The following is a 27,469-nucleotide window of genomic DNA, read 5'->3' on the forward strand; positions in this document are numbered from 1 at the left end:
GTTGTGATATGAGATGCTACTGGTTGTGATATATCATGATATGAGGTGCTGGTCATGATATGTTAGAATTACATGTATGTAATGCTGTATGTTGTTGAGTAATTTGTGCTTTATTTTCATAATCTGAATAATATTACAACGGGGGTTCATGTGGAGTATGCCATTGCAGTGTGATCCTATCAACACATGTACACACACACACACACACACACACACATTCACTTTTTTTTAATATATCTTTGCTTGCTGATTAATTAGCCAAGCAATTTACAGAGCCAAAAAATCAAGCTGGGAATGGCAGGGAGAAGATTCTGCAGTGGTGTCTCGGCATGTCTTCTTCTGCGTTTGTCAGATTTCACTTTTTGAGGTCACTGAAATAGTCCTCCTCAACTGTGCTCTGGTTTAACAAATGTTAAACAGAGAGCCTTTAATAGTCAAGTCTTTTAAATTCACGATGTGTTGGAAATATTTCCTAGTTTATATTTAATTCCAAAGGATACAAATATGCAACTAAACAACACAAGGTTATAAAAGAAAATATGATGGATAACAATATTAACAAAGATCATTGTCCAGAAGCGGACTGGGATTGGCTCCGTCTCTCGAGGGGAAAAGAGAGCCAATGAGAGCCGCTTCACCGCTCTCCGTTCCCCATACCTCCCTCTCTCTCGTTCTCTCCTGTAAAATAGTTGATCTGTTCCTTCATCTCCACACCGGTACACACATCTATCTGGCTTTTGCTGTATCTTGGTGGATTGTATGCATTGGGGAGCAGGTAGAGCAGTATACTTTGGCGCCCCCTGCAGTCTGAAAAAGCTGCAATGTGGGTTAGCCTTTTGGAATTCACACTAGTTGTTCTGAAACACTTTCAGGTCACATTTATTTTAAAAACCAATATTTTGAGGGTGAGATGTGTGGCAGTCTGCAGTCCCACACTCAAATCATGTGATCCCTTCTCTCTCTGTTACCCTCTCTCTTTCTACCGGCCTAAATAAAATGAAAAATGCTAGGCTATTTTTTCCGCTGTAGGTGTTTAATTGATGTAAGGGGTATCCTGTGGCTGCATCTTGATGGAAAGGTGATTAACACTCAATCCTCAATCAGACAGGTGAGCTGATCTGTGTGATGCTGTATACATGTGAGAAACGGTCAGACAGGTGAGCTGATCTGTGTGATGCTGTGTACATGTGAGAAACGGTCAGACAGGTGAGCTGATCTGTGTGATGCTGTATACAGGTGAGAAACGGTCACACAGGTGAGCTGATCTGTGTGATGCTGTATACAGGTGAGAAACGGTCACACAGGTGATCTGTGTGATGCTGTATACATGTGAGAAACGGTCAGACAGGTGAGCTGATCTGTGTGATGCTGTGTACATGTGAGAAACGGTCAGACAGGTGAACTGATCTGTGTGATGCTGTATACAGGTGAGAAACAGTCACACAGGTGAGCTGATCTGTGTGATGCTGTATACAGGTGAGAAACGGTCACACAGGTGAGCTGATCTGTGTGATGCTGTATGCAGGTGAGAAACGGTCAGACAGGTGAGCTGATCTGTGTGATGCTGTATACAGGTGAGAAACGGTCACACAGGTGAGCTGATCTGTGTGATGCTGTATACATGTGAGAAACAGTCAGACAGGTGAGCTGATCTGTGTGATGCTGTATACATGTGAGAAACGGTCACACAGGTGTGCTGATCTGTGTGATGCTGTATACTTATGAGAAACGGTCAGACAGGTGAGCTGATCTGTGTGATGCTGTATACTTGTGAGAAACGGTCACACAGGTGAGCTGATCTGTGTGATGCTGTATACAGGTGAGAAACGGTCAGACAGGTGAGCTGATCTGTGTGATGCTGTATACAGGTGAGAAACGGTCACACAGGTGAGCTGATCTGTGTGATGCTGTTTACATGTGAGAAACGGTCACACAGGTGAGCTGATCTGTGTGATGCTGTATACAGGTGAGAAACGGTCAGACAGGTGAGCTGATCTGTGTGATGCTGTATACATGTGAGAAACGGTCACACAGGTGAGCTGATCTGTGTGATGCTGTATACGGGTGAGAAACGGTCAGACAGGTGAGCTGATCTGTGTGATGCTGTATACAGGTGAGAAACGGTCACACAGGTGAGCTGATCTGTGTGATGCTGTTCTGCAGAGCTGATGGACACCAAAACGATCCGGCCCTTCAGCTTCTCCTTCAACACCAGCGACTATCGCATCCTGCTGATGGACCAGGACCAGGGCCGGCTCTACCTGGGCAGCCGCGAGTACCTGGTGGCCCTCGACATGCACAACATCAACAAGGAACCTCTCATAGTAAGAGCGTGTGCATGTGTGTGTGCGAGCGTTTACATATGTGTCGGGCTGACCTATATCGTTATTTGACGTTTCCTTTTTTCCTTCCTTCTCTCTCAGATCCACTGGCCAGCATCTACCCAGAGGAAGGGGCAGTGTATGATGACTGGAAAAGGAGGACAGGTGATCTCTCCATTTCTCTTATCTTGTCCCATTTCATCGGGGATGTCTCTTTCTCCAGCTTTTTCCTGAAGAGAGCCAATCACCTGTGCCTCTGTGCATGCCGTTGCCAGTAGCCATGCCGTTCTGAAATTTGTCTTGTCATGATCTGAGCATACAGTACTTACAGCCCCAGCTGAAGTGAAGTGTTTGAAATGAGTTTTGGGATGTGCATATTTTGGCAATTCATTGGACACTTGAGTGTTTATCATTTTTTCTTCTCCCCTGCCCCCATGTACAAATATGGATATATAAAAGACCAAACACCTGGACTTTAATAATCTGAGAGATGACTCCCTAACCCCTGTGCTGTCTTGGTACCAGGGGGAGTGTGCCAACTTTGTGCGGCTGATCGAACCGTGGAACCGGACTCACCTGTACGCCTGTGGCACCGGAGCGTACCGGCCCATGTGCACCTTTATCAACCGCGGCTGGAAGGCTGAGGTAGGTACCGCGCCCTGCCGCCGCACCCACACCACGCCCATTTCGGTTCAATGGGAAATCAGACATTATGAAATAGGAGTTTTAAGGGAATTGTAAAAATTTCCACTTGAATTGAATTGAAATTGAGATGGAGTTCATACATTTTGAGGTTGAAGAGATGGCATTGACTACTTGACCACGCCCCTGATCTCTCCCCTGCCGCCACTGCTCAGGACTACGTGTTCCGGCTGGTCCCGGGGTACCAGGACTCGGGGAAAGGGAAGTGCTCCTATGACCCCAATCAGGAGAACATCGCTGCCCTCATCAGTAAGCCCCACCCACATCCTCAGGAACCAAACCACCTTGTTCTTGCCTTCAAACACATGCACCCAGCAGTGCCATTATCACTCAGTGTTAGATTCAAGTTCATTATCCCTCAGAGAAGGATGTAGGTCTCCACAGCTCAGCATGAACACAGAAGTACACATTGAACCTAGTGTGTTACAAAAGAAGTGAATCAATGCTATACATCAGGATTCATCAGCTAACTTTTCAAGGCAGTCAGGTTCTTTTAAGAAAATGTGCATACAGGCTAAACATTTCCACTGAATATTAATAAAGCAATAAAATGTATTTTCCATATGTGTAAACAACGCATTGTTACTAAAATAGTCATAGCCATTTGATTCATTCCACCGTCAGTCATATGTTCTTATATTCTCCTGTAATGGCCGCTGCCGTCCCTCTCTCCAGATGGGAATCTGTACGCGGGGGTGCACGTGGACTTCATGGGTACAGACCCGGCAGTGCTCCGCACCCTGGGGGGCCGGCCCCCCGTCAGGACGGAGCAGTACGACTCCCGGTGGCTCAATGGTGAGTGTGCGCATGTGGCCTGTGTGGATTGGGTTCCTCTGCTGGCAAGGGAGGAGCTAGACACACACCAGGTGGGCGTGGCATTCGTCTCCCAGTGGTTCTCAGGATATCCCTAGACAATTTGGGTGAGCCCACTGGTGCAGGAAGGGTCTTGATATAAATTAATTAATCCAAAAATTAATTTGTGGATGATTTTTGTGCTCTCTCTCTCTGTTTTTCAGAGCCAGTGTTTGTTCAGATCCAGTACATCCCTGACAGCTCAGAAAGGAACGACGATAAGCTCTATTTCTTCTTCCGGGAGAAAACCCTGGAGTCAGGAGGCGGGGCCAGCCCAAGCGTGCTATCCCGGGTCGGCCGCATCTGTCTGGTGAGAACTGAGACAACACATGCTCGACACTTCCGCTACAAGCTTTAAAGCTGCATCACATCTCCCTGCCACATAGAGGTATCAAAACTCCAATCTTCAGTGAGCCTTGCTGTCCTAATGCGGGCCTGTCTTTGTCTTTCTTTATCCGACCCCCCGACCCCCCAAACTTCAGAATGATGATGGTGGTCAGAAGTCACTGGTGAACAAGTGGACAACCTTCCTGAAGGCTCGGCTGGTCTGCTCCGTGATCGGCGAGGACGGAGTGGAGACCTACTTTGATGAACTGAGTGAGCCCACTGACCCGACCCCCATAGAGTCTACCAGGCCTGCTTTGGCCCTCTGCTATGCTAACTTCTAGTTTAATTCAGAAAGTTTTATCCCTGACATTCTCTCAGCCGTAGTGTGAATATGTGATACGAGCAGCAGTGCTGTGCTGTATAAGATGGGGGAAGAGTCAATTGTCTGGAGGAAGTACCGGTTCTGATTAAAGGAGGCAGGAACAATAGCTATGAATGAGGGAATGAACATAATGGCAACTTCCTCTTTTCTCCTGCTTCCTGTTTTCAGGGGATGTTTTTATCCTGCCAACTCAAGATGAACGCAATCCTGACGTGTATGCTGTGTTCTCCACGGCTGGGTAAAGCCACCTCTATTCTCATGCTGTCTCTTTCTCCTTCTTTTTTTCTCGCTATCCCTCTCTTCTGTGCAGGCTTCTGTTTTGGTCTTTCTGGCAGAATGCCTTGACGCAATTAAAAGCAAATTTTTTTTGAAAAAACACAAGAGATATTCATCATGTATTCTATTTTAGAAAGTATTCTACTCTGCCTGCTGCAGATCTACTTGTTTGGCATCACTCAGCTCTGTGTGTAAAGGTTCACTGGTGTGTGTGTGTTTCAGCTCTGTGTTTAAAGGTTCAGAGGTTGTGTGTGTGTGTTTCAGCTGTGTGTTTAAAGGTTCACTGGTGTGTGTGTGTTTCAGCTCTGTGTTTAAAGGTTCAGCAGTGTGTATGTATTCCATGGCTGACATCCGCAATGTCTTCAACGGCCCATTCTCCCACAAGCATGGCCACAACTACCAGTGGACTGCCTACACTGGCAAGATCCCCTACCCCCGACCCGGGACGGTGAGTACCCCAAAAACCCTATCGTACCCCTGCGCCAGCGCGGTTAGTTCACTGCTATAAAACAGCATGAGGGACTTTGGTAGCTGTGACTTTGGTGAATAGTGCTTCTGATGCGCTGCGTGGTATTTTGTGCATAGCTTTTTTGATTGAGCTAGAATACCAAAGCAAATTTCCTTCTAAATTTGACAAACATTAAAACTTTCTGATCTGAGATTGAATTGAATTTGAAAAGAACTGAACAGTGGTCACCCTTTTCCCCCCATAGTGTCCTGGTGGCACCTTCACCCCGGACCTTCGCTCCACCAAGGAGTTCTCGGACGAGGCGATCAACTTTGTGCGCAACCACCCGCTCATGTACCACCATGTGTACCCAGTGCACAAGCGCCCCCTGGTGGTGCGCACAGGTGTGGATTACCGCTTCACCACCATTGCTGTGGACCTAGTGGATGCGGTGGACGGCCGGTACGAGGTGCTGTTTCTGGGCACAGGTGAGTCACACTTCTGCACTTCTCTGTGAGGGCGGGGAGGGCTCTGCGCATAGCCAGCTCCACATTAAAACCTGACCACCACCACCCCCGCTCTGATTTCAGACCGTGGAACAGTCCAGAAAGTCATAGTCCTTCCAAAGGATCCCAACACCTTAGAGGAGCTCATTCTGGAGGAAGGGGAGGTCTTCAGGGTAATAATAATAATAATGATGTATTGTATGTATTTGCGTTTTATGTAGCTGCCATGTTTTTTTATAATTATTTAAATTAAATTTTTTATTATTCTTGCATTGTTACGTTAAAAGGTGCAAAACATGTTGATATTGCCCTTTTTACAGATACCTGTCAGTGTAGGGCAGGACATTCAACACTATATATATCGTAATAATTAATATAATCTGATGTATAATAAGATCTAATTGTTATATAATTGGCAAGTAAATTCCCAAAATAAGTGATATACAGTGATAAGCAGAATTCGATAATATCCTTAATGGAACCCATTTTATTCCTCATGCTTTCTGTATAACATGGCCTGTCTTCATTCATTTTCAGACTGCAGCTCCTGTCAAAACAATGAGAATTTCCTCCAAGAGGGTAAGGATTTGTGACTATGTGTGTTGTGCTTGAATCTTGAATCTACTTCAGCCTAGTTGTCTTTTATTAATTTAATGAAGAAAATGTTTCAATAAAAATCCAATTTACATCTAGACAAATAAAAATAAAAAGGGGGGGGGCTCACTATCAAACGTTATAAGAAAGGAACAAGGTGAGCAATGAGCACAGAATGAGAACAATGCGTTTAATTAACTCATGATCAGCAAAGGAAAAGCGAAATTGGCACAGTAAGGTTAAGAGCAAGAGAAATTGACTGAGGGAAAGTCAATACACAAACCTCTCAAATTCAAACAATCAATACACATGGTAACGATTGCTATGAAAATCAAATCCCTCGATCAGTAAAGTAAGTGCTATTTTAGAAAGGCAATAAGAATGAGCTAACATGTTTGACATCTGTGTTCAGTGGAGGTGATGTGTTTCCTTTCCTGGTTTCTATAGCAACAGCTGTACGTGTCGTCAGAGGCGGGGCTGACGCAGGTGGCCCTGCACAGGTGTCCAGTGTACGGCAAGGCCTGCTCCGACTGCTGCCTGGCCCGGGACCCCTACTGCGCCTGGGATGGAGAGAGCTGCGCCCCGTTTACACCCGCAACCAAGAGGTACCCCCTAACCCTGCGCGCCTTCGCCTCACCCCCACGGGGCATCTCTAACCCTGCTCCCTTCAGCCCGCTCCAGGGAGGAACCTGGAGCTCAGTCTCACAGACTCAGAATGTCTACAGGGCCTTGTTCTGTGAAGCGCTGACCGCAGCACTGCTTTCTGTCTCCCCTCGCTCAGGAGAAGCAGGAGGCAGGACATTAAACATGGCGACCCTCTCCGCCAGTGCAGAGGCTTCAACGCTAAAGGTAAGACAATGTGTCTCTGAGTTCAGGTGTCTATTGCAGCTTTAAAATTGTTTGCGTGCACAAGTACAGAATCTAGCACAACTACAGTGCACTACGATTCAACTTTTGGCATAAGCTAAGACGCAAATTATGAATCCAAGTGAAGTTGTTCTTGGCTCAGGAATGGGCACAGCCAACTGCTCCACACTTCCCTTCCGCTGCAGCCCACACAGAGTGCTTCCCTTTGCTGTGATGTGCACAGGGGCAGGGGTTCTGCTGTTCAGCCAGGCGGGCAGTCATCGTTTGCTGTGTATTGCTCATGTGCCGTCAACACCCTCGACCACCTCCTGTAGCGAGAGAGATTAGCGGGAACGGCTTCGCCGCTTTGTTCGCGCACAATGCAAAGGCATAGGTTGTGAACGGCAGTCCGGACGCTGTAAATGCGTTTCCTGCCGAGAATTGTTTTTTGTCCTGCAAACCCAGTGCCCACACCTGCCCCAGCCTTTGCATTTGATTGGATTGCTGCCATGCTGCGGTCAACTCTGAACTCCTGAGAGTTAGGCATTTGGAGTCGGCCAATCAGAATAAGGAAATGAGAAATTCAGTGAGCCGCCCAACCAGTGCGAATGTGGGGAGGGCCACATCCTGTGTTTCACAGAGAAGGTATATTTGAGCAAAGTTGGCACACTTATACAACTGTAAAACTGGTTAGCTAGAATATTCAGAAATGGGCCTTTGTGTTGCCTTTTCAATTCAATTCATTTTTTCAGAACTTTTAAAAAGACTCTGTCACATAGACACTTTATAGATGAACGGGAAATAGGAAAATTGGCCAATTCCAAGCCTAATCCCCCAAAAAAAACCATTGCATGAGGAAATCCGTTGGATACGCACTGGTTGACCTGGGGCCAGTGATTGTTTTCTCTAGTGACTCCTGCTGGTCAATCGAGTGCCTGCGGTCTGCTAGCTAAAAGCTGCAAGTGAAGTACCTTCCTCTGACTCATGCCTGTGTAAGACATTCAAAGTTTCCCATTTAGTGTAAAACTGTAATCGCAATTCTCTCTCCCCATCCCAGTTGAGAAGCGTCTAAGAGAGACAGTGCAGTTTGGAGTGGAGGGCAGCAGCACATTTTTGGAGTGCCAGCCCAGGTCCCCACAGGCCACCGTCAAATGGCTGTTTCAAAAAGATGGACGTCGGAAAGTGGTACAAGACTTTAATTTGGTCACCAGTAGTCAGTAAAAACCTTAGAAATTATTTTGTATCTCACCTTTATTGCCAATAGCCAGTATTGTTATACAAAAATATAATTGTTTATTGTCATTTCAGTGGTTTAACATTGTAATGAATAATATTAGCAAATGTCAAGTAACTTATAAGATTGTAATTTTTAAAATGAATGTCCTGGAACAGGCCTTGAATACTGTATTAGGAATTCTGTTGGAACCCAGCTTGACCTTAACAGAGAGAGAGAGACACAAACTTCATTTGAGTTTTAAGTATAGTACAAATGTACCAATGACCAAAATAAAGAGGGAGAAATCACAGGCTACAGCTAATTATCTCTTCACTCACCCTTTTCCTCTTCTCCCTCCTTGCCTCCTTCCCTCCTCTCTTTCTCTCTCTCTTCCCTCTGACCCCCAGCTGAGTCGAGACCGGGAGGTGTTGAAGACAGGTCATGGGATCCTGTTGAAGTCAGTCACACAGTCTGACGGGGGTGTGTACCACTGCGTTGCCACGGAGAACAGGTTCAAACACACGGTGGCTCGTGTGTCACTGCGCATCCTAGACCGGGAGATCGTGGAGGCACTCACCTCACCCGACGGGCCCCCCGAGCAGCAGCAGCACCCGCCGCCACCGCCGCCCCCACCCCAGGCCGAGGTCCGCCTCATCAACCAGTACTGCCAGTCCTACTGGCACCAGCTGGGCACCAAACCGCCCAAACGCACCAGCCGGCGGCACACCGAAAGCCAGGACTACTGAGACCCCCACCCCTACCCCCCCAACCCCCCCACCCCGTCCATCCATCCCCACCTCCCTGCACACCCAACGCTGGGACTGCTCAGAATCTGCCCCTGACCCCATCTCATGACCCCACCCTTAACCCCTGACCCCATTCCTCTGCATGGCGAGTGCTGGACTCACACTGAGACTGATACTCCGGCCTGACTCCTGTCCCGCCCTGGCCCCACCCCCCTGCATGCTGAGAGTCAGGACAAACCCCCCCCAACCCCCCCATTCAGCCTAAATGCCCCCACCATGCTGAGGGTATTATGGATTCAGGGATGGGCAGGGAGGGTCACATCTTTATCTGCATTTTCACACCAACTTCTGCTCTTAACTTATCTAATTTCCCCGTCCTTTTACCTGCCCTGACATTTAAGCCACATGTCTGGATAAGCTGATGAATGACCGCGGAAGACTGTTTTTTTGTCCCTATATGAATCATTTTACTGTGATCTGATCCTCTGGTGAACCAGCATTGCATATACAGCTAATTGAGCCTGGAGAATTGGTGGGAACAAAAACCTGAAAACACATAGCCCCTCCAGTAATGGTTGCCTGCCCCTCTTGTGGATTCCTCTCTGCTAAAAACACTTGTTCACACGTTCACTTTCTGCAGGTGTGGGGTTGCCTGACAGAGTCCCCAGACCCCAACCACTCCTGGATATCTTGGACAGGCCCTGCACTGCTGTGCGATTGGGTATAATTTGCTAGGCACTTTGTTGTAGCTGCATAAAGCAGTGTAGAATAAGCTGTTTCAAAGCCACAGAAAATAAACAAATAACCTCTTACACTGGTAAAACAAAGACTCAAGTCGAGTCAGTCTTTGTTTTCCCTGAGGAAAGTTTGTTGGGTCTGTATGTGCAATTAAATATGAGTGAGACCACAAACTTTTCATTACAAAAGATTTTTTCAATGTAAGCTGTGCTCAAACAGTAAGAACAGAGAACAACATAGAATACAATAGTATGCATAAAGCTAAGATGAGTCAAACAAAAGCTGTCCTTTTGGTTCACATTACAACAAGCATAGAGCTAAGGGGCGTCAGTGGAACATAAGCCACCATTTTGGAGCCTGCTGAATGGCACACATAGAACAAAGGGGCGGAGCCTAGATGAAATCAAACTTTGGGAAAACTATGTTGGCTACAAATCAACTACATCTCACAAAGGGGCATGAAACACAAGCGCGTCAACTCAAGATCCTATCCTTTGAGGCTTTGGAGCAGCCATTTGACCCGCTTAGCGTTGATAATAATTCCATGTATTCTCCCAATGTCAGGACTGTGTATTCGCCCTATGTCAGGGTTCCAACAAAATCATACCCCAACCACAGGAGCTTTCTAATACACATGTGTACCATATATTTAATATGTGTGTCATGAATCATTTTCATGAATTGCTAAGTGCAATCATGTTTCACTGTGTAAAATTGATAGGTGTAGTATTCCATATGTATTTATTTTCCCCTCATGGGTTTTCATTTGCACAGAAGCCACCTCTGAATGACTCATTTCCACAGCAGGTCCTCAGGTATGTCTGTCCGTGTGCACAGACAGGCCCTGGTGCACCAGGGCTCACACTCTGAACTGTTAGGTAGAGCTTTCACATTGAGCATGTGGTCAATGTGTTGCATCGATTGATTTATTCATTTGGATCAATTTAAGCTTACAACCGATTTTAGATGAATTCTGCTGCATGGTTAGGATATTCCACCCCGTTTCAGTAACACTAATCTCAATTTAGCAAGGTCCTTGTCGTTAATGAGTCTTTGAAAATGTTTCTGTTTTGTTGTGCCTTTTTTTGAAGGGAGGGATTAATGTGACACAGGATTTAGCAAATGTTTGTACCAATATGACAAAGGATTTTGCAAATGGAAAATCCATAGCAACCATAGCACCCTCTTTCTTTTTGGTGTTGGGATATTTTATTCTTAACTGTTTAAAACTGGTCAATCAAAATGAAAGGGAATTTTAAAATGAAAGTTGTTATTTCTAGTGTTTTGTACTGCCCTCCTAATACTTAGGTATTTTTTTATGTTTGGCTTCTATTTAAGGGAATTTGCAGTAACAGTTACTGTATATAGCTATCACCTTTAACAAGTGTGCTTCACAGCTAATGTAAAGTAGATCAGTGGGCTGATCCAGAGCACTGATACACTAGTCTAGATGACCAAACATATTACAAGATCAGAAAGGACCAAACCGATCCAACATTACCATGTCAATCATCTACTGGACCTTGGAAAGGATTCCTGGCCCGCGCTTGTTTGTAACAGTTCACTGTGTGCATCTTTAATGAAACAGAGCAATCTGCTGTCATCTGTGACAGAGAAAGGAAGGATGTGTACACGCTGTGCTGAACCAGTCACGGTGAAATACCAAAAGTGTGCGGGTCCCAGTGTGAAAGGTTCCACCATTATGTTCCTTATTTATGTAGATTACACATGGCAGGCTTTGATTTGTTAGGCGAATGGATGCACACATTCTGATCTCTGTACTGAGAGGCTTTAAGATTGTTGGACCAAAAATGACCTCATTCTCTTGGACAAGACTGATGAGACTTGTGTGAATGAAAGCAGGAGTTCCATAAACAAGGGTGGATCTGTGTTAATAATTCTTCAAATAAACACAGATGTGGAAAATCCTGACCCAATGCTATTCCAGTACAAAGTCCCAAGAGGAGAACAGGTGTGTGTATCTATGTTAGTGCTGCTTCACCCTTATGGTTGGTTTGTAGGGTTTTTACATTCTCTAATTATTGAATTAAGTTTAATTGGTTTAATAATTCCCTTCCTCTCCACCCCATCTGATTTGTTGTGCATGTGGGTGATACACACTGGTGGTGCTTGAGGCAAGTTTCAACACTTCACTATGAAGTGCTTACAGTTGATGACATCAACTGAAAGGTTCTATATAAATTCAATGTAGTATTTGGTAATCATGGGATTGGGGCCTCATTCCAGAAAAATTTCCTAACTGCTTGTCCGATCTTAACTTAAGTTTCAAAGTTAGGAAAAATCCTATCTTCCTATTACAGAAGCAATTCCTAAACTCATGGCTGTGTCCTATCCTATCTCAGACCTCATATCTTATCTTAACTTAAGAAATCCTAACTAGAACTGTAAACTCGATTCCTCAGTCGGCACTCGTCCTGTCATGCCTGTATCTGTGTTTAGAATGTACACAAGACTGCCTGTATCCTTGATTAGAATGTAATATCAACGGCTGTCTCACTTCACTTGTCACTGGCTGGTGACCTCTGTGAGGTTACGTGAGACGCAAGGTTGTGATGTTAAAGACAGATCTGCAACCTCAGTCTGGAAGTCACTCTTAGCAAAAAGAACGAAGTGCGTTTGTGATCCGTACGACCACTGGCAGAGCCGCATGCCTCCTTGTAGGCCTCTCCAGAGCCGGTCATAGCATGTCGATCTGATTCAAAATTAATCGTCTTGGCAGTCGATATATACCCATTAATACATGGTTCGGGAAATTTAAAGCGTCATCATATGGTTTGAGTAGCCTTTCAATCATAATATTTCGGGGTTCATGTTGTGCCCCATCTTCATTGTCATTACCATACATAACTAAAAACAGTGTGCTGTGCTGCAATTTTTGGCAGTTATTTATATTTAGGACAGGGTCTATGCCATCCTAACTTACGATTCCTAACTTAGGAAATTCTTCAGTTAGGACGGTTCTGTAATAGCTAAATTCCTACCCTAAGATAAGATTTTTTCCTAAATGCAGTTAGGAAACATGTTTCTGTAATACCAAAAATCCTAAATGTCATCCTAAACTGAGATAAGATTTCAGACATAGGAAGTTTCTGTAATGAGGCCTCTGGTTCCAGATCAACAATGTCAGCAGAACAACAGGACCCTTCATGGTCAGTGTAGATATGAATTTTAGAGTGATTTGTTTTTGGCTGCCAGTGTATTTGACAATTGAAAGCTGGTCTGTGGTTTAAACCCCTTTTAACCTCTGACTTTTGACTTTCCCATAAGCCTGTGCTGCTTGCTGTACCAATTGGTATTTCTGATATTTATTTGTGGATGTACATATTAATGTGATCTGTGTATGTTGATGTTGGGGGAACAGGATGTTTTATGTGTTTTGTTCAAAAGGGTTGGTGTGCATTGAGGGGCAGAACTTTCTAGACACCTGCAGTTACATGTTTATACATACAGTATATGCCCCGCAGTGTTAGCTTCTCAAACTTAATTGCATGTAATGCTGACATTAAAGGTGAAATCTGGTCAATGATTTTATTGTGTTTTTATTTTGAATATTATTGTGATGGTTTTGGTTTTGCCTTCTCAATGAGATTTGGACCATTTTGTTATTTTTTGCCTGTTTAACCATTCCAGTAGGGATAAATATAATCGCATAAATTAGCAATTTCTGCTGTTTGTGTTATGATCCATTTCATTAGAGATAGATTTATGTATAAATTAATTCTCTAGTTTCTGGATTCCCCTGGTTTCTCATTTAGCTGCTATTTGCTGTAGTTTTATGATGTTCAGTTAAACTGTTAAACTGGTCAATATGTCAAATAGTGACTAGGTCACATGGCCTTCATTGGATTACGTTTATTGTTGTTTTGACCCGAAAGAAAGTTCAAAGTCTACCTCTTTGAACCCATTTGGTGAAAATTGTTTGTAGCAAAATAAGTCAAAATAAAATTCAGTTTGACCCATCCCACCCAAGTTACAGACCCCTCTCTATTTCACAGACACTCACACAAGGTACAAGAAAATATATTTTTAAAGAATACTTTTAAAATGGTATATTTCTACCATGTCATGTAGATAATTGTTTGAAACACAGTTGCATCTTTATTAGTGCTGTGTGCGCAAACATTCACGTCACAGAAATATTTTTCCCTCCAAATTAAGATATTTGTCCATTGAAATATATTTTGGTCTTATACTATGACACAAATTATATTATTTGTTCTATATGCCTAAGATGCGTGTTAATGCAATTTGTTGATGGACTAAAATTATGCAGTGTGCCTGTCTTCCCCATGTTTACCTTGTGCTAGCTTACATCTGTGAGGGTGTTTGGAATTATTACAGTATTGTTATTGAAGTTTGTATAGAAGTAATAAATATATATTATAACCTTGGGGAAAAGGACTCTTTTTTAATCTAGTTGTCTAATCATCACCCTCATGATTGTGCACAAAAAGTTAGGCTAATCGACTGTTATGAAATATGTTATAAATAAATGAAGCTTCACTCATGTAATAACAATTAAAAAAAACTTGGTTGTCATTAGAAACACTTCCATACATACAGTAGAGCAAAAACATATATCAGTTAGCACCAGTTAAATATCAATTGCTTAGTAATTATGTTGTATAGAACTGTAAATACAGGTCCTTCGCTTGCCAGACCAGTTTAAAATGTACACTTAATAATAATAAAATGGCTGGATACCCAGAGGTGAGCCATTTGGAAATCTCTGGTAAAATACCATCAATCTTACAGAAACCACAGAATGAGTCAGCAATTGTTCTCATGCTCACTGCCTAAGGTAATGAATCCATTTTACTTCATCAGGGTTCTTTGTTCACCATCAAATAAGTGAAACGTATGTTTTATTATGCACACAACAGTAGAAGGGTCACAAATGGCATGTGGGATTTCTCTTTAAAACACATACTGAGAGCAGACACATGAGCACAGACAGATCTGTGACCCAGGAATGGATAGTTCAGAGCAAACAGGTTACTTAGTCCACATTGCACCCGCAAGCTCCACCTCGTTGATAGCAGAAGATGGAGTGCTTAAAAGTCCCCTCTTTGTTTTGATGTAGACAATTCTTTTCTCCCCACCATGGTGAACGAAATGCCAGACTTGATATCCATCTCTTTTGAGGTTAAGACTCGTATACATTTAGAACATTTGCTATACGAATTGTTGCAAATTAATTTTTTCATTTTATCAGCATATTTATAAAGAGCATAAGTTTCGTTTAAAAAAGCACAACAGTTTTCACAGTAATTAGACGCTTAAATTCCACTTCTGAATTTAAACTCAAGTTTTGTCCTGTGAGGGTTTGGGGGCTTTTCAGCCCCCTCATGAACTGACACATATAGCACCCCTGGCTGGTAGCATGATTACACATTACATTTCTTCCCTAGAGTGGTCCCTCCATCACACTTTCTTAATATACAGAGGAGCTAGCCAAGGGGACGTGGAGATAAATTCAATTTGTGTTTTCAGTCATCCCATTCATCATCATCATCATCCTCTCCTCCAAAGTCATCTCCTTCATCTGAAACAGCAGAAAAAGTATTTGTTTAAAGTCATATCTGTACTGAATGTGTTTCATTTGACTAATTTTACTTTGTTTTACTTGATTAAAGACATTGGGCCTCATTCACCAATATCTTCCTAAGTTTTTTCTTAAATTTGTTATTGAGAAAGGTCCTAAGAAAAGTCTACGTCAGATTCATGACGTGTTCTTAAACCGCAGAATTGTTCGCAACCGTGTTCTTATAATGATGAATCCCATTGTCCACGTAAACTGAAAGCGCGTGCCAGTTGTTCCTAATTATCATAGGTAAACGCCCCGCCAATCCCCATAAAAGGGCATGAGACTGCAGGGTCATGTGCACACACAGAAATCACACAGAAATTGAAAAGAAAAGTTGAGAGAGAAGTCAAGAATGCCCAATCGAAAATCTAAAGACAGTGTAGCACTGAACTCCAAACGTAAGAAAAACTTCAGTAGTTCTGAAGTGGAGGTACTGCTTCAGGAAGTGAACAGCAAACGACCTGTCATATTTATTAGCGTCTGTAGTGGATATAAAAAATAAAAAATATATTTTAAAAAAAGATGCATGGGATGCTATTACTCGTTCAGTGAACGCTGTATCCGGAGAAGGTCGCACAACTGATGAAGTAAAAAAAAAATGGTATGATGTCAAATCTGAGGCAAAAAAAAAAATGCTGGTGGGAGTGGGCACAAGGAATTGCGTGTTATGCATTCAAACAACAAAGCGCTTCTCGTTACATTAAGACCGCTAATTAAAACAACCGGCAGTAAACTGCATCGGAGAAACTAGCTGTTTCTACCCATCGCTGCATAAAAAATTTATTGCCAGTCATTTTGATGTCAAAATGGTGACTCTGATGGTGTCACCCTGTGCGGTCCGCACCCCCCTAGTGACGCCTCTGAATAAGTGTTCTCTTTTTCAACATGTCTATGTGTTTAAAAAGTGTTACCTAAGTGCTTAGTTTGTATTCAAAACTTTTGCAGTATAGACTGAACATTGCATAATTGAAACCCCCAAAAATAAAATGTCACTACAATGGTTTGATTTTTATCATTTATTTACAGATGAACTCCCGCTGAGGCAACCGCCATCTGAGGCGGAACCTGACACCTTAATGCTTTGTAAAATAATGAAAATAATAATTTAAAAATATTATAAATGATAAAAACATTATTATAATTTAAATCATATAATATTATACAACCGTAGAATTGAAGAAAACGCAATAACCAATTATTTTGCACAAACATGTCAGCACTGAAATGTGCGTAATTGCGCTCTTGAGTGTGCAGAGATTCTGTTCTTACCTAAGAACAAATCCCAAATAAGAAAACATTGGTGAATGTCTGAATCTTCGTGAAAACTGCATAAGTGGGTTTTAAGAAGAAAATTCTGTTTAGATTGTGTTTAGATTAAAAATACATTTGCATTTACATTTCACAATTTAATACTAGCCTAATTACAATAGCTATTTACTTGTTTTTTGTTTTCTTTTTTCACCTCTTCTGTGATTGGCAAATGGAAAGAAATAAAACACAGTCGAAAGAGAAGAAAGGTAAAAGGGAGGAAGTGAGGGGTAGAAGGCAGGATGTTACCAGAGGAGTGGATGACTTTGCTTCTCTTCTGCATGACCATCATTAGCGCGCCGACGATGCCCTCCCCTGACTCGTCTGGAGGGGGTGAGGCCGTATCTCCGCATTCCGACACCTGCAGCAAATGGGCTCCATGTTAGTGATGTCATCAGGCAGAACAACACTCTCTCGCCTTTAGTGATGTCATCAGGCAAAACAATACTCTCTCGCCATTAGTCATGGCATCAGACAAATCATCAGTGATGTGTGTTTGCGTGTGTGTATGCACTTGCATGTGTGAATGTAAGAGTGAACAGGCAGCTTCTCTTACATTTTTCAGCTTCTTTCCCATGCGAATCTGGTCCAAGAGGTCCCCTCTACCCCCTCCACTGGGTGCAGGGGGTGTGGGGGGTGGGCCACCACTCCGGGGGGTCGGAGTAGCCATGGGGGGCGGAGCAGCCATGGGGGGCGGGGCGAGAGGAGGAGGGGGGGGGAGGGGGAGGTGGAGGGGCGGGGCCTCCAGCCCCTCCTCCCATGGACATGGCAGCAATAGGTGGAGGGGGAGGGCACGGGGATCGCTGCTGGCTGGGCGGCGGGGGTGGGGGTGCGTGGTGAGCAGAAGGAGGGGGAGGGGGTGGGGGCCCACTCCTCCCGCTGGGGGGCGGGGGTGGGAGGGCACCCCGGTTTGTGGGGGGTACAGGGCTCCGTGAGGGGCGTCCCCCATGCTGAGGTTGCCCCGGAATTGGGGGGAGGGGCCCTGAGCGACCTCGTGGAGGAGGAGGGGCAGGGGCAGAGCTACAGGGGGGAGGGGGGAGGGGTCCTTGCCGGCCAGGGGGTGGAGGAGGGGGTGGGGAACCTGTGAGGAGAGAGGCCGAAGCCTTAATGACGCTTTAACATTCACATCTGATATCAATCAACTATCTGCCTTTTTACAGTAGTTTCACACCCACAGAAAACTGAAGCAGGTACAGACACACTGACAGGTACAGACGGACAGAGAGCCCCACCCTGTCTCCTCATCTCCTCTTTGACAGCCTCCATCCCGCCAGACTTTTCGATGACGTCGTATATGAGCTGTGAGGTCTCGTTGTCGTTCAGCTCGGCCTCACTGATCCCTGCGCGGGTAAGCAACTTCTTCAGGTCCGGGTCCAAGTTATTGGGGTCCCATCCAACGTGGCTCACGTGGCTGCCAACAGTAGAGAGGTGGGGCTTATCATTTTGGGGGGTCAGTTAGGATCTTAGTGTTGCCTGTGCTCTACACACCTGCTGTGTTCATATAATTGCTGTTACTCTTCACATATGTTTGTCAATAGTCAGAACAACGTCTTAAAAATCTCCAACATAACATCATAAATAAATGGCCTATCCTCGCTCTGTATCTCAAATATTAGATGCCGTTCAATTGCACACAATGTCCATGTCACTGTCAATGACATGCACCATCCACTCCACAGATTCCAAAAACACCCATCTGCTAGTTTTCTCAGATGACTATCTGAAACGCAAGGAAGCCAAGAGCTTAATTCCTGCTGCTATTCAACATCTCAAACTAGCCACTCAGAGCTTAATATCTACAGCTATCCAGTAGCGGATGTTGGAATGCTCACGTGAAGCCGCTGGGGGCTCCAATGTCAGCCTTGCTCAGTTTGGGTCCCTTCTTCTTGCTCTTCTTCTCTTTCTTGCCCTTGCCGGCAGATCGGAGGGAAAAAGAGGCAGGGGCAGGGATGGGGGCGGGGGCGGGGGCAGGGGCAGAGCGGTAGCGGGACGCCTGGACATCAGCGTTCTGGATGTCCATTGTTGAAAATGAGGGAGAGGACCTAGCGGGCCCTAAATCACACACATACACCAGAGACATATGCACGCCTGAGCCAAAGACACACCTGAGGCACATATGTATACGCCAGAGCCACAAACACACACACACACACACACATACACACACCACAGTCATACACATACATATATACCTCAGGAACACAGACACCTGAACCACACACAAATCCACATACATCTGAACCGCAAACACACACACCTGAGCAGTGTGTTGCAAACAAGGTTTGCACGTACTGTGTTAGACATACATTGTGTTTACCACATCCTTACGTGGATGTGGATGTGAATTGGATCATTCAAGTTATCTTGCTGCATTGTGTACTCCAATCTCCCTTTGTGGTATCTGGTATTTTTGTTCAAAATGTAACTGTCCTGAATTCATCATTCAGTACCTACAGTATGTTGAGGATACGGATTGTTACTGTGAATGCTATTGAGTGCGGATTCATAAAACCATGAGTACTGTAGATTGAGGAGCTAAGAATATGCTGTGGAGAGAAAAATATTCTGATTGGTGGTGGACAGCACATAGTGACTCACCATTTGGTGGAGGCAGAGGTGGCAGCCCATCTCTACCTGCAGGGAGAACAAATCATATGTATTTACTTTATTCAACCAGGTAGATCACCTGAGAATTTTGTTCTCATTTGCAGTGGCAACCAAGAGAATCACAGTGGGAAAAGACTGCAAGGGATTGTGTATGCAATCGGACGTAGAGAATGATTAATGACTGACTGAACAACATTGATCATCAAGAAATGACTTGTCATTTAATGATTAGTATTAGATATACAAGATAAATCTTGGCTCTGCGGGGATGTCATGATTCAGTGACACAAATGTGGTTCTGTGTAACCTGGTCCGATGCACCAGTAACATTCGGAGCGTGTGTGTGTGTGTGTGTGTGTGTTTTGTGTGAATGGTGCACGTGAGTGTGTATCTATGTGTGTGCATGCCTATTTGTGCATGTGTGTATGAGTGTGTGTGCAAGAGAGAGTTAGTGAAGTCATACCACTGGAGGGAACTGGTGGAAGATGCCTTTTCTCTGGAGGAGAGAAACAGAGATGAAGAGAGAGATAAAGAGAATTGGAGAGTGACAGAGAGGAAGCAAGAGATAAAGGTGGGTGGAGACAGAGAGGGAGATAGGAGTCAGCTCCCATTTCACAACCACACAGGAAAGATGCAGCAAAAATCCAACAAGCTCACGGGTAATGATCATGCTTTTGACAGACCCTTCTGAACTGTGACAAAGCAATATCGGCTTCCTTTTTTATATACTACGTCAGTCACTGAGTGAACTATCCATCTTTCTGGGACCATGTGTAGAACCGATCATTTGAGCCAGCATGCGACTGACCTTGGCGACTGACTCTCTGGTTGATTTTCTCCTCCAAAATGTCTCGGAAAGATTCTGCTTCCTCTTCACTTGCAAAATTCAGCCCGACCTGACAATTCTGCAACCACATACAATTTATTTGCATTGTGCCCATACATTAATTTACCTACACTGTGACTGTACATTAATTTACCTACACTGTGACTGCACTCATTTACCTGGACTGTGACCACACACTCATTTACATGCACTGTGACCACACACTAATTTACCTACACTGTGACCACATACTCATTTACCTACACTGTGACCCCACACTCATTTATCTACACTGTGACCACATACTCATTTACCTACACTGTGACCACACAATCATTTACCTGCACTGTGACCACACACTCCTTTATCTACAGTGTGACCACATACTCATTTCCCTACACTGTGACCACACACTCATTTACATGCACTGTGACCACACACTCATTTATCTAAACTGTGACCACATACTCATTTACCTACACTGTGACCACACACTCATTTACCTGCACTGTGACTGTGTGTTTTGAGGCACAGGATGTACCTGTGCTGTGTATGGGCCAGGTAGGCCAGAGGAGACTCTACTCACGTCAGCGGCGAAGGTGTGGAAGAAGGCTGCTGGGCAGTGGTACTCCAGCTGACTGTACAGCTCCTGTTCCCAGGTCTGCTTCCCCTCCTGAATAAACCACAGTGATAGTTCAAAAGAACATATGAAACCGCTACAGAATACCTCAATACAGCAGGCCCTCAAAGGCCTGAGATTATTCATGGATTACACAGAAACAGTTAAATAACTAAATAATGTCTGTAATATTGTTTATAATATTTGTTTTATTCATTTGTCAGAGTTGTTATTTTAAATTGGGCTGCGATTATGCGTATCAATTGTGCTATAAAAATTATAATGTTATGATTTGATTCAATTCTTTCATAGTTTATACAATCTTATCGAGATAAAAACCTACTACATCCAAGTAAAACATTCTTTATCAGAGTAAAATCTCACAGTAAAATCTAAGATTTGATAACAAATATTTTGCTGTAAACCATAACAAATTGCTGTGCATAAATTTCTACCAAATTTGTAAGACCCAATCACAACTTGGGGGAGGGGTGAAGGTTTGGGAGTATGAGCGCTGGGAGGCATGGTTCCTGAGGGAGTTAGGATTCTGGGGTACCTTTATGTCATATAACCGGATGAAGTAGGAACGCTGGGGGTTGTCCTTGACAAAGCACAGGGCCCCTGTGCACTGCAGGGTCCAGTGGGAGGGGCTATGAGGCAAAGCCATGTAGAGCTGAGCCACTGCAGTGGCCAGAGTCTGAAAAAGAGAGGGAGGGAGAGATAGAGAGGGAGAGGGAAAGAGGGAGTGAGGGAGGGGGAGGGAGGGAGTGAGGGAGAGGGAGAGAGAACAGAGTTGTACACACTTGCTGTGGGTTCTACATATAAGCGTCTTCCCATTACTGTACAGTTCTTTGAGAAAGGCACTAAATAAAAGCAAAAGGCACTAAATACAAGTAAAAACCTGTTACCTGTCAGAAGAGTGCCCTGCATTACCTGTGTAATGCACTTGTTACCTGTTAGAAGAGTGACCTGCATTACCTGTTTTATCAACATTATCAGTCTTTTCTCTGTTGCCTGGGTTACCCGTGTGACCTGCATTATCATGGTTAACTGTATTCCTTTGATTACCTGTAATACCTTTGTGTGAGAACACAGCGACCCACCAATACACTTGCCTGGTTTACTTCAATTATTGGGGAGACCGAGGGCCTCTCATAGTACTGCTAACATACCGTATGCCTGTGCTAGCCAAACGTTCCATTTGTAGATTTTATTATTCCTTTTTTCAAAGTTCAGCCTTATCTAATGTAAATCATTGTGATTTTTCTTAAAGAACATGAGATTGGGGGTCGTTTGAGTGGCGTGTCATTAAGAAACTGCAGTTCTCATTTTCTGAATACATTAACTTTTTCCAGTGTTCACTTGCTCTGCAATGAATGTATTAAATATAATGATCCAAATCTACTTATCAAATATAAAAAATTAAATATATATATGTAAATGAGGTAAAAACTTATTTCTCTTTCTCTTCATCCCTAAATAATACGTACCTTTTTGAAAGAATACCACAGATTTGGTTAGGGTTACAGATTCACTCCCAGGAAAGTTTCCTTCCAGTGAGCCCGTACAGTGGGGGAAAAAAGCCATAGATAGTTTTTGTTCAGTAAGCATAAAACTACAAAAGGGATTGTTGTTGGGATTGCCCCAGACCACACCATGACCCTGCCACCACTCGTTTTCAAAAGGCAAAAGATCTGTAATAGCCACAGCAAGTCAGGAGTTCCGTTTAACATGTCCCTGACTCCTACAGCACCACATCCCTTCCCCCACGGCACTGGGCTGCTGGTTTTTATCTTGGTCCCCCTACTGGCCCATCAATGCCACTATCAGCTGAAAACCGGCGTGTGATCATGATAGGAAGTGAAGTCCGAAAAATTTAGAAGAATTCATTTCTTGACAAACTCGGGATTCTACCTCCCATCGTTCCCTTAGAGAAACATTATGTGGCGCTTTGCTGTTGAAGTGTATAATAGCAATAAAAAATGTCTCCTGTTCAAGCACTATCTATGCCAGCCAATCAGCATGGCTTCTGGCTCAGTGTCAGAGGCTGCTGACAGCAGTATAAGTATTCCTGTTGCAATTTTCCTCTCTGTTCTGACAGACTCTCCACTGCGGCTCCACTCTCTTGGGTCCAAACGCCTGCCATCCATAACAAAAACATTTCAATAGTGACTGAAAGCTACATTGATCACACAAAAGCATGAGTTGTGGTGCTTTCAGAATGACACACAGCACATTAAACTCATAGTAATGCGGTGTGCAGTGACACAATGGCTCTGAACAGAAGCATGTAGATTGTGGTCAGTTTTATTTTATGCATCATCGTAGCACATATTCTGGACTGGTTTTTATGTAACCCAAATAAGCTAATGTGTTGTTATATTAAGTAATGAAAGACAAATGAGTGGTTTGCTGCCTTGTCCATGAAATTAATTTAGTGATAGGTGACATTATGTAGAAGACAGGACTTAATGTTCTTACAAATTATTTTAATAAAATATATTTTAATATCATATCTAAAGAACATAAACAACTCAAGAGCACTCAGGCCTGTACTGTACAAAGGTACAGTACAGGCCAGGGGTGTCATATTCCAGTCATAGAGAGCTACAGTGTACATAGGTTTCTGTGGTTTCCTTTCAATCAATAATAATTTATGTCTTGAAGACGCTTTGGTCATTTAAATTAGTAACTCAAGTGCTGAAAGAAAACAAAAGCAAGCAGACAGTGCAGTCCTCCAGGACTGGAGTCTGACATTTATGGTCAATGATACTAGTATAACATATTAAGCTTATATTTTTCTGCTGGGTGCCTGGACACTATATTTATGACTGTAATATTGCTGTATTGTATATTTATGTGATGAATGGTACCAGGACAGTAAGAGGGAGTTTTAAGGAAGTACATGTAGGCATGTAAGTACATGTAAGGAAGTATGCAGGCCTATCCCAGCAGAGAAATGGAAATAAGTGAGTAACAAATAAGTGAGTCTGAAATCTGTGGTGACACTGATGTTTTCTTTTCTTTTTTTAAAAAGGCAATAAATAAAAGCAAATTATGTGTCCCAATGGGCAGTAAGAGCATTTCATCAGTATAATGGATTCTGTGTTGTTCATCTTTCTCTGTGGAGCTCCATTAGCACATTGAAGGATGATTTTGCTTAATTTCACAAGAAATGTATTAGTTAGTTTTAATTTCACTTTTATTTACTCTAGATTTCCGCCATCAGCCAGAAAGACACCATCACTTTATTCTTTTTTCTGCTTGTGTCTTTGAGACAAGGAACTACCACTTCTAATTTTAGCAGCACAGGAAACAGGAAGTGCACAAGAAATGACTTCCTGTTTCTCTTTTTTGAGGCCTGCAAACTGAGCCACTTATTATCCACAGATCATGTCTGTCTTGGTGTTGCGTATATACATCTTTACAAAAAATGTTTTCAGCATACAAAAATGCCAAGTTACTCAGGCATACAAAATGTTGTCCTTGAGTAATTAATTAAAATTGCTAAATCCAGGCCTATCATTAAAAGTTTTGATATAAAAATGAGGCCAAGTTACAACAAACAATATTGGTATTTTAGCTCACATCATTTAAACAAGCTTTATTCCAATGCAATGCTACCCAATGTTTCCTAAATTATTTAATGTAACTTCACCCTGTGTTTTTTCATCTTACCATCTGAGAGGTTTTAGGATCTACCTTGTAGCCGTGTAGCTGTCTGGGTCATAAATAGGGTCAGGTACCAAAACCCAATATCACTATGGCACCAGTTACCATACCACCACTACCTACCAAACCGAATCGCAACGCAGATTTACGTGCCTCATTTCGGTACTGTCTTCATTCATGTTACACTCGCTGGAGATACTCAGTCAGTGACAGCAGGTACAGTTAGCAAGCTAGCTAGCATTAAGCTTGGTCAAAATGCCAAAAGCAAAACTCTCTAAAACATGGAGTATTTACCCCCAAATAATTCAAACAATGGGATGTGCCTTTGCAATAACAGAGACGTTCTTTCATGTCATCATTTGCTCATTATCTTAAAGAAGATTACCAGTTCAGGAACCATTTAGGCACTGTACTGTTTCAAAAGTATGGATATCATAAAAACCTAAACAATATCCAATCCTAGTCAAAAATTATGTTGGATTTGCATGTGAAATGATAGAGAATGCATTTCAGAAATATAAATATAAAGGGAGTTTCCCTCAAAGATTATACAGCTGTAAAAGCAATAGTTCTCATTTTTGAAAAATTATTAATTAGCAAGCAAGCTGAATTTCACACAAAACAGATGGTGAACACAATGTTGTTTAAAACATACTCTGTTGGCTGAAATAGCATCACACGTGCACTTCCTTAAATGTCCATTTGGCCTGTATATTCAAGTTTCCTGTTATTGGCTACTTTGATCAGACTACTTTCATCAGATTTTGTTATTGGCATTAGCTAAATGTCCAATGGGGAGAATTATTGATTGCGGGAGTGGAACATTTGTGATGATGACATTGGCAGAAGAAGAAAAATGCAAAATAACCCAAGTTTGGGGCCGTATTGTGTGGACATGTGTAGTTATATCTGAATTTGTGTTTAGAAGTTAGAAGTTAGAGGTTAGAAGGTACAGAAGTTAATTTTCTTAAGGGCTGAGAGTCTGTAGTCATTGTTGTTATTTCTGTAAGAAACCCTGTAAACTGCCAAGCTCTTGGTGCTGTATAGGTATGATATGGGGCATTCTCCACCAAGTCGTAACTTGGTGGATGGCATACCTGCCATCCCAGTATTGGTCTGGGAATGTTCTTAGCCAGGTCTTGCGCTACTACTTATCTAAATCAGATAAATGCAATTGTTCTCAAACATTGTAAGTCACTCTTTAAGTCCCTTCAAATCTACAATTTTTCAATAAAAATATATATTTTGGTTGGCTATAGTTAGATGGTTGGTTAGCTAGCTAATTGATAATACTGACTATAAGGACACATGGCTAGCTGAAAATACACTGAATGGAGCTTGTGTAGTGGCTAAATGGCCACTGGGGTTTAATTACCTAATTAAATGTAAGCATTATTTTGCTTCTGCACAAATAGAGTTTGATGGATTACATTTAGTGATTGTTGAACTGCCCTTAAGTGTGAGTCAGAGTTAAGTACACATGTTCATTGAGTCCAGGCTGTTATGGAGGTAATTTAGAGCAGTTCTTCAGTGCTAATTTTGGATCCTAGTTGTAGCCGTGGAAAAACCCTGAGCGCTATACGCATTCATTGTTTTATTGCCTTCACTTTCAAAATCACAATAAGTCACCATGTATTTACTGTGATATAGAATATGCATAATATATACATTTATTATGCATAAATTAAAGTTTGAAAACAATGTAATCATATTCAGAGGATGTATTGTTCTGTATTTTGAAGAGAGTTGAAATTAACTTTGGTTTTGGAATAGTGTGTACCATAATGTATGATTGCTGTGATATTTCATGCTCTGTAACCTATTTTCCAAATCAGTGCATAATTTTGAAATAGTTTAATTGGTTTAATGAATTTTCTTTAAGCCCAGATATTTTTTTAGTAGTGATCTAGTAACGTTTGCTGTACTACGTGGCTGCGTACAAACGCAGGACCAGCACTAGACCATCTGATCCACAGCTTTACTCCACATGTCTGACATTTGCAATGGGGTTTTGCACACCTGCACACCTGGAGTGGATCCTGCAACAGAACCATGCTTGACTTGTCCTTGTCTAGACGATAGGAATTGGTGCATTCCTTTCCTTCTAAAATCTAATTTGCTCTCGCAGCATTTAGAGAGTGGATTGTCTATCCAGATGTGTTTATCAACTCTCAATTAGAAAATGGTCTTTCTTCCAATGAGCATTAGCTTTTTTGAATTACTCTTCAAACACCACATACCGAGTTAAGCATCTGTTCAGATCTTCGCCTTGGATTGATTTGTATCAGGGATCCATTAACTGTATGCTCTCAACATGCAAAGCAACACCCTCAGTGTTAAATTAAACCATTAAATTAAACCAAGCAAGCGTTTAACTGTGTATCTTGAAAAGCATTTGGGTAGCACTGAAGTGCTCAGAACTGTACAGACAAATGCAACAGGGGAACCCCTACCATGAAGCCAGCTTGCTGAGCTGGGCCCAACTCTGGCATGCTTTCCAAAACTCAGTATCTTTATCAATTTGGACCTATAACCACACTTGAACAAGATTCCAAACAGGCCCCCATCCATCCCCTCCACCAACCCCCCCACCGGTCAACAAGCCCTTCACTTACGACACACCTGCGGCCGAGCAGGTCCATGACACGCTCGTTCTCCTGCTCGCTCAAGAGGAGGCTTCCCTGGTGCTCCAGCGACTTGGACTTGGAACCCCGACGCATTGTGAGCCCCCTCGACTCCAAACACCCGAGTAGAAACAGTAGGGATGAGGTATGTGCAAAAACACACGAGCCTGTGCCGCTGTTCTCCCCCAGAAAGAGAGAGCACACACTGGAGAAGAAGAACAGTTCTCACTTCCGCATTTTACACGAAGTTC

At 43.1% G+C, this 27,469-nt stretch overlaps 1 protein-coding gene and 1 pseudogene across 2 annotated transcripts in view; one reads left to right on the plus strand and one right to left on the minus strand.

The window, feature by feature from the left end:
- The window catches only part of LOC118211175 (semaphorin-3F-like), a 34,533-nt gene extending 21,032 nt beyond the window's left edge, over positions 1–13,501 (plus strand). For both annotated transcript variants that reach the window (XM_035388108.1, XM_035388109.1), the window contains exons 3-18: positions 2,164–2,324; positions 2,424–2,486; positions 2,847–2,966; positions 3,179–3,272; positions 3,699–3,818; positions 4,040–4,185; positions 4,358–4,472; positions 4,753–4,822; positions 5,164–5,308; positions 5,574–5,796; positions 5,899–5,987; positions 6,352–6,393; positions 6,856–7,013; positions 7,190–7,257; positions 8,312–8,439; positions 8,878–13,501. In XM_035388108.1, the coding sequence (XP_035243999.1) occupies positions 2,164–2,324; positions 2,424–2,486; positions 2,847–2,966; positions 3,179–3,272; positions 3,699–3,818; positions 4,040–4,185; positions 4,358–4,472; positions 4,753–4,822; positions 5,164–5,308; positions 5,574–5,796; positions 5,899–5,987; positions 6,352–6,393; positions 6,856–7,013; positions 7,190–7,257; positions 8,312–8,439; positions 8,878–9,216 (2,081 nt within the window). In that variant the 3' untranslated portion in view covers positions 9,217–13,501. The remainder of the gene's footprint in view (positions 1–2,163; positions 2,325–2,423; positions 2,487–2,846; positions 2,967–3,178; positions 3,273–3,698; positions 3,819–4,039; positions 4,186–4,357; positions 4,473–4,752; positions 4,823–5,163; positions 5,309–5,573; positions 5,797–5,898; positions 5,988–6,351; positions 6,394–6,855; positions 7,014–7,189; positions 7,258–8,311; positions 8,440–8,877) is intronic.
- A 1,303-nt stretch (positions 13,502–14,804) lies between these two features.
- LOC118211176 lies at positions 14,805–27,469 on the minus strand (annotated as a pseudogene).

The sequence above is a fragment of the Anguilla anguilla genome, chromosome 13 (assembly GCF_013347855.1).
Source record: "Anguilla anguilla isolate fAngAng1 chromosome 13, fAngAng1.pri, whole genome shotgun sequence".
Classification (NCBI taxonomy): domain Eukaryota; kingdom Metazoa; phylum Chordata; class Actinopteri; order Anguilliformes; family Anguillidae; genus Anguilla; species Anguilla anguilla.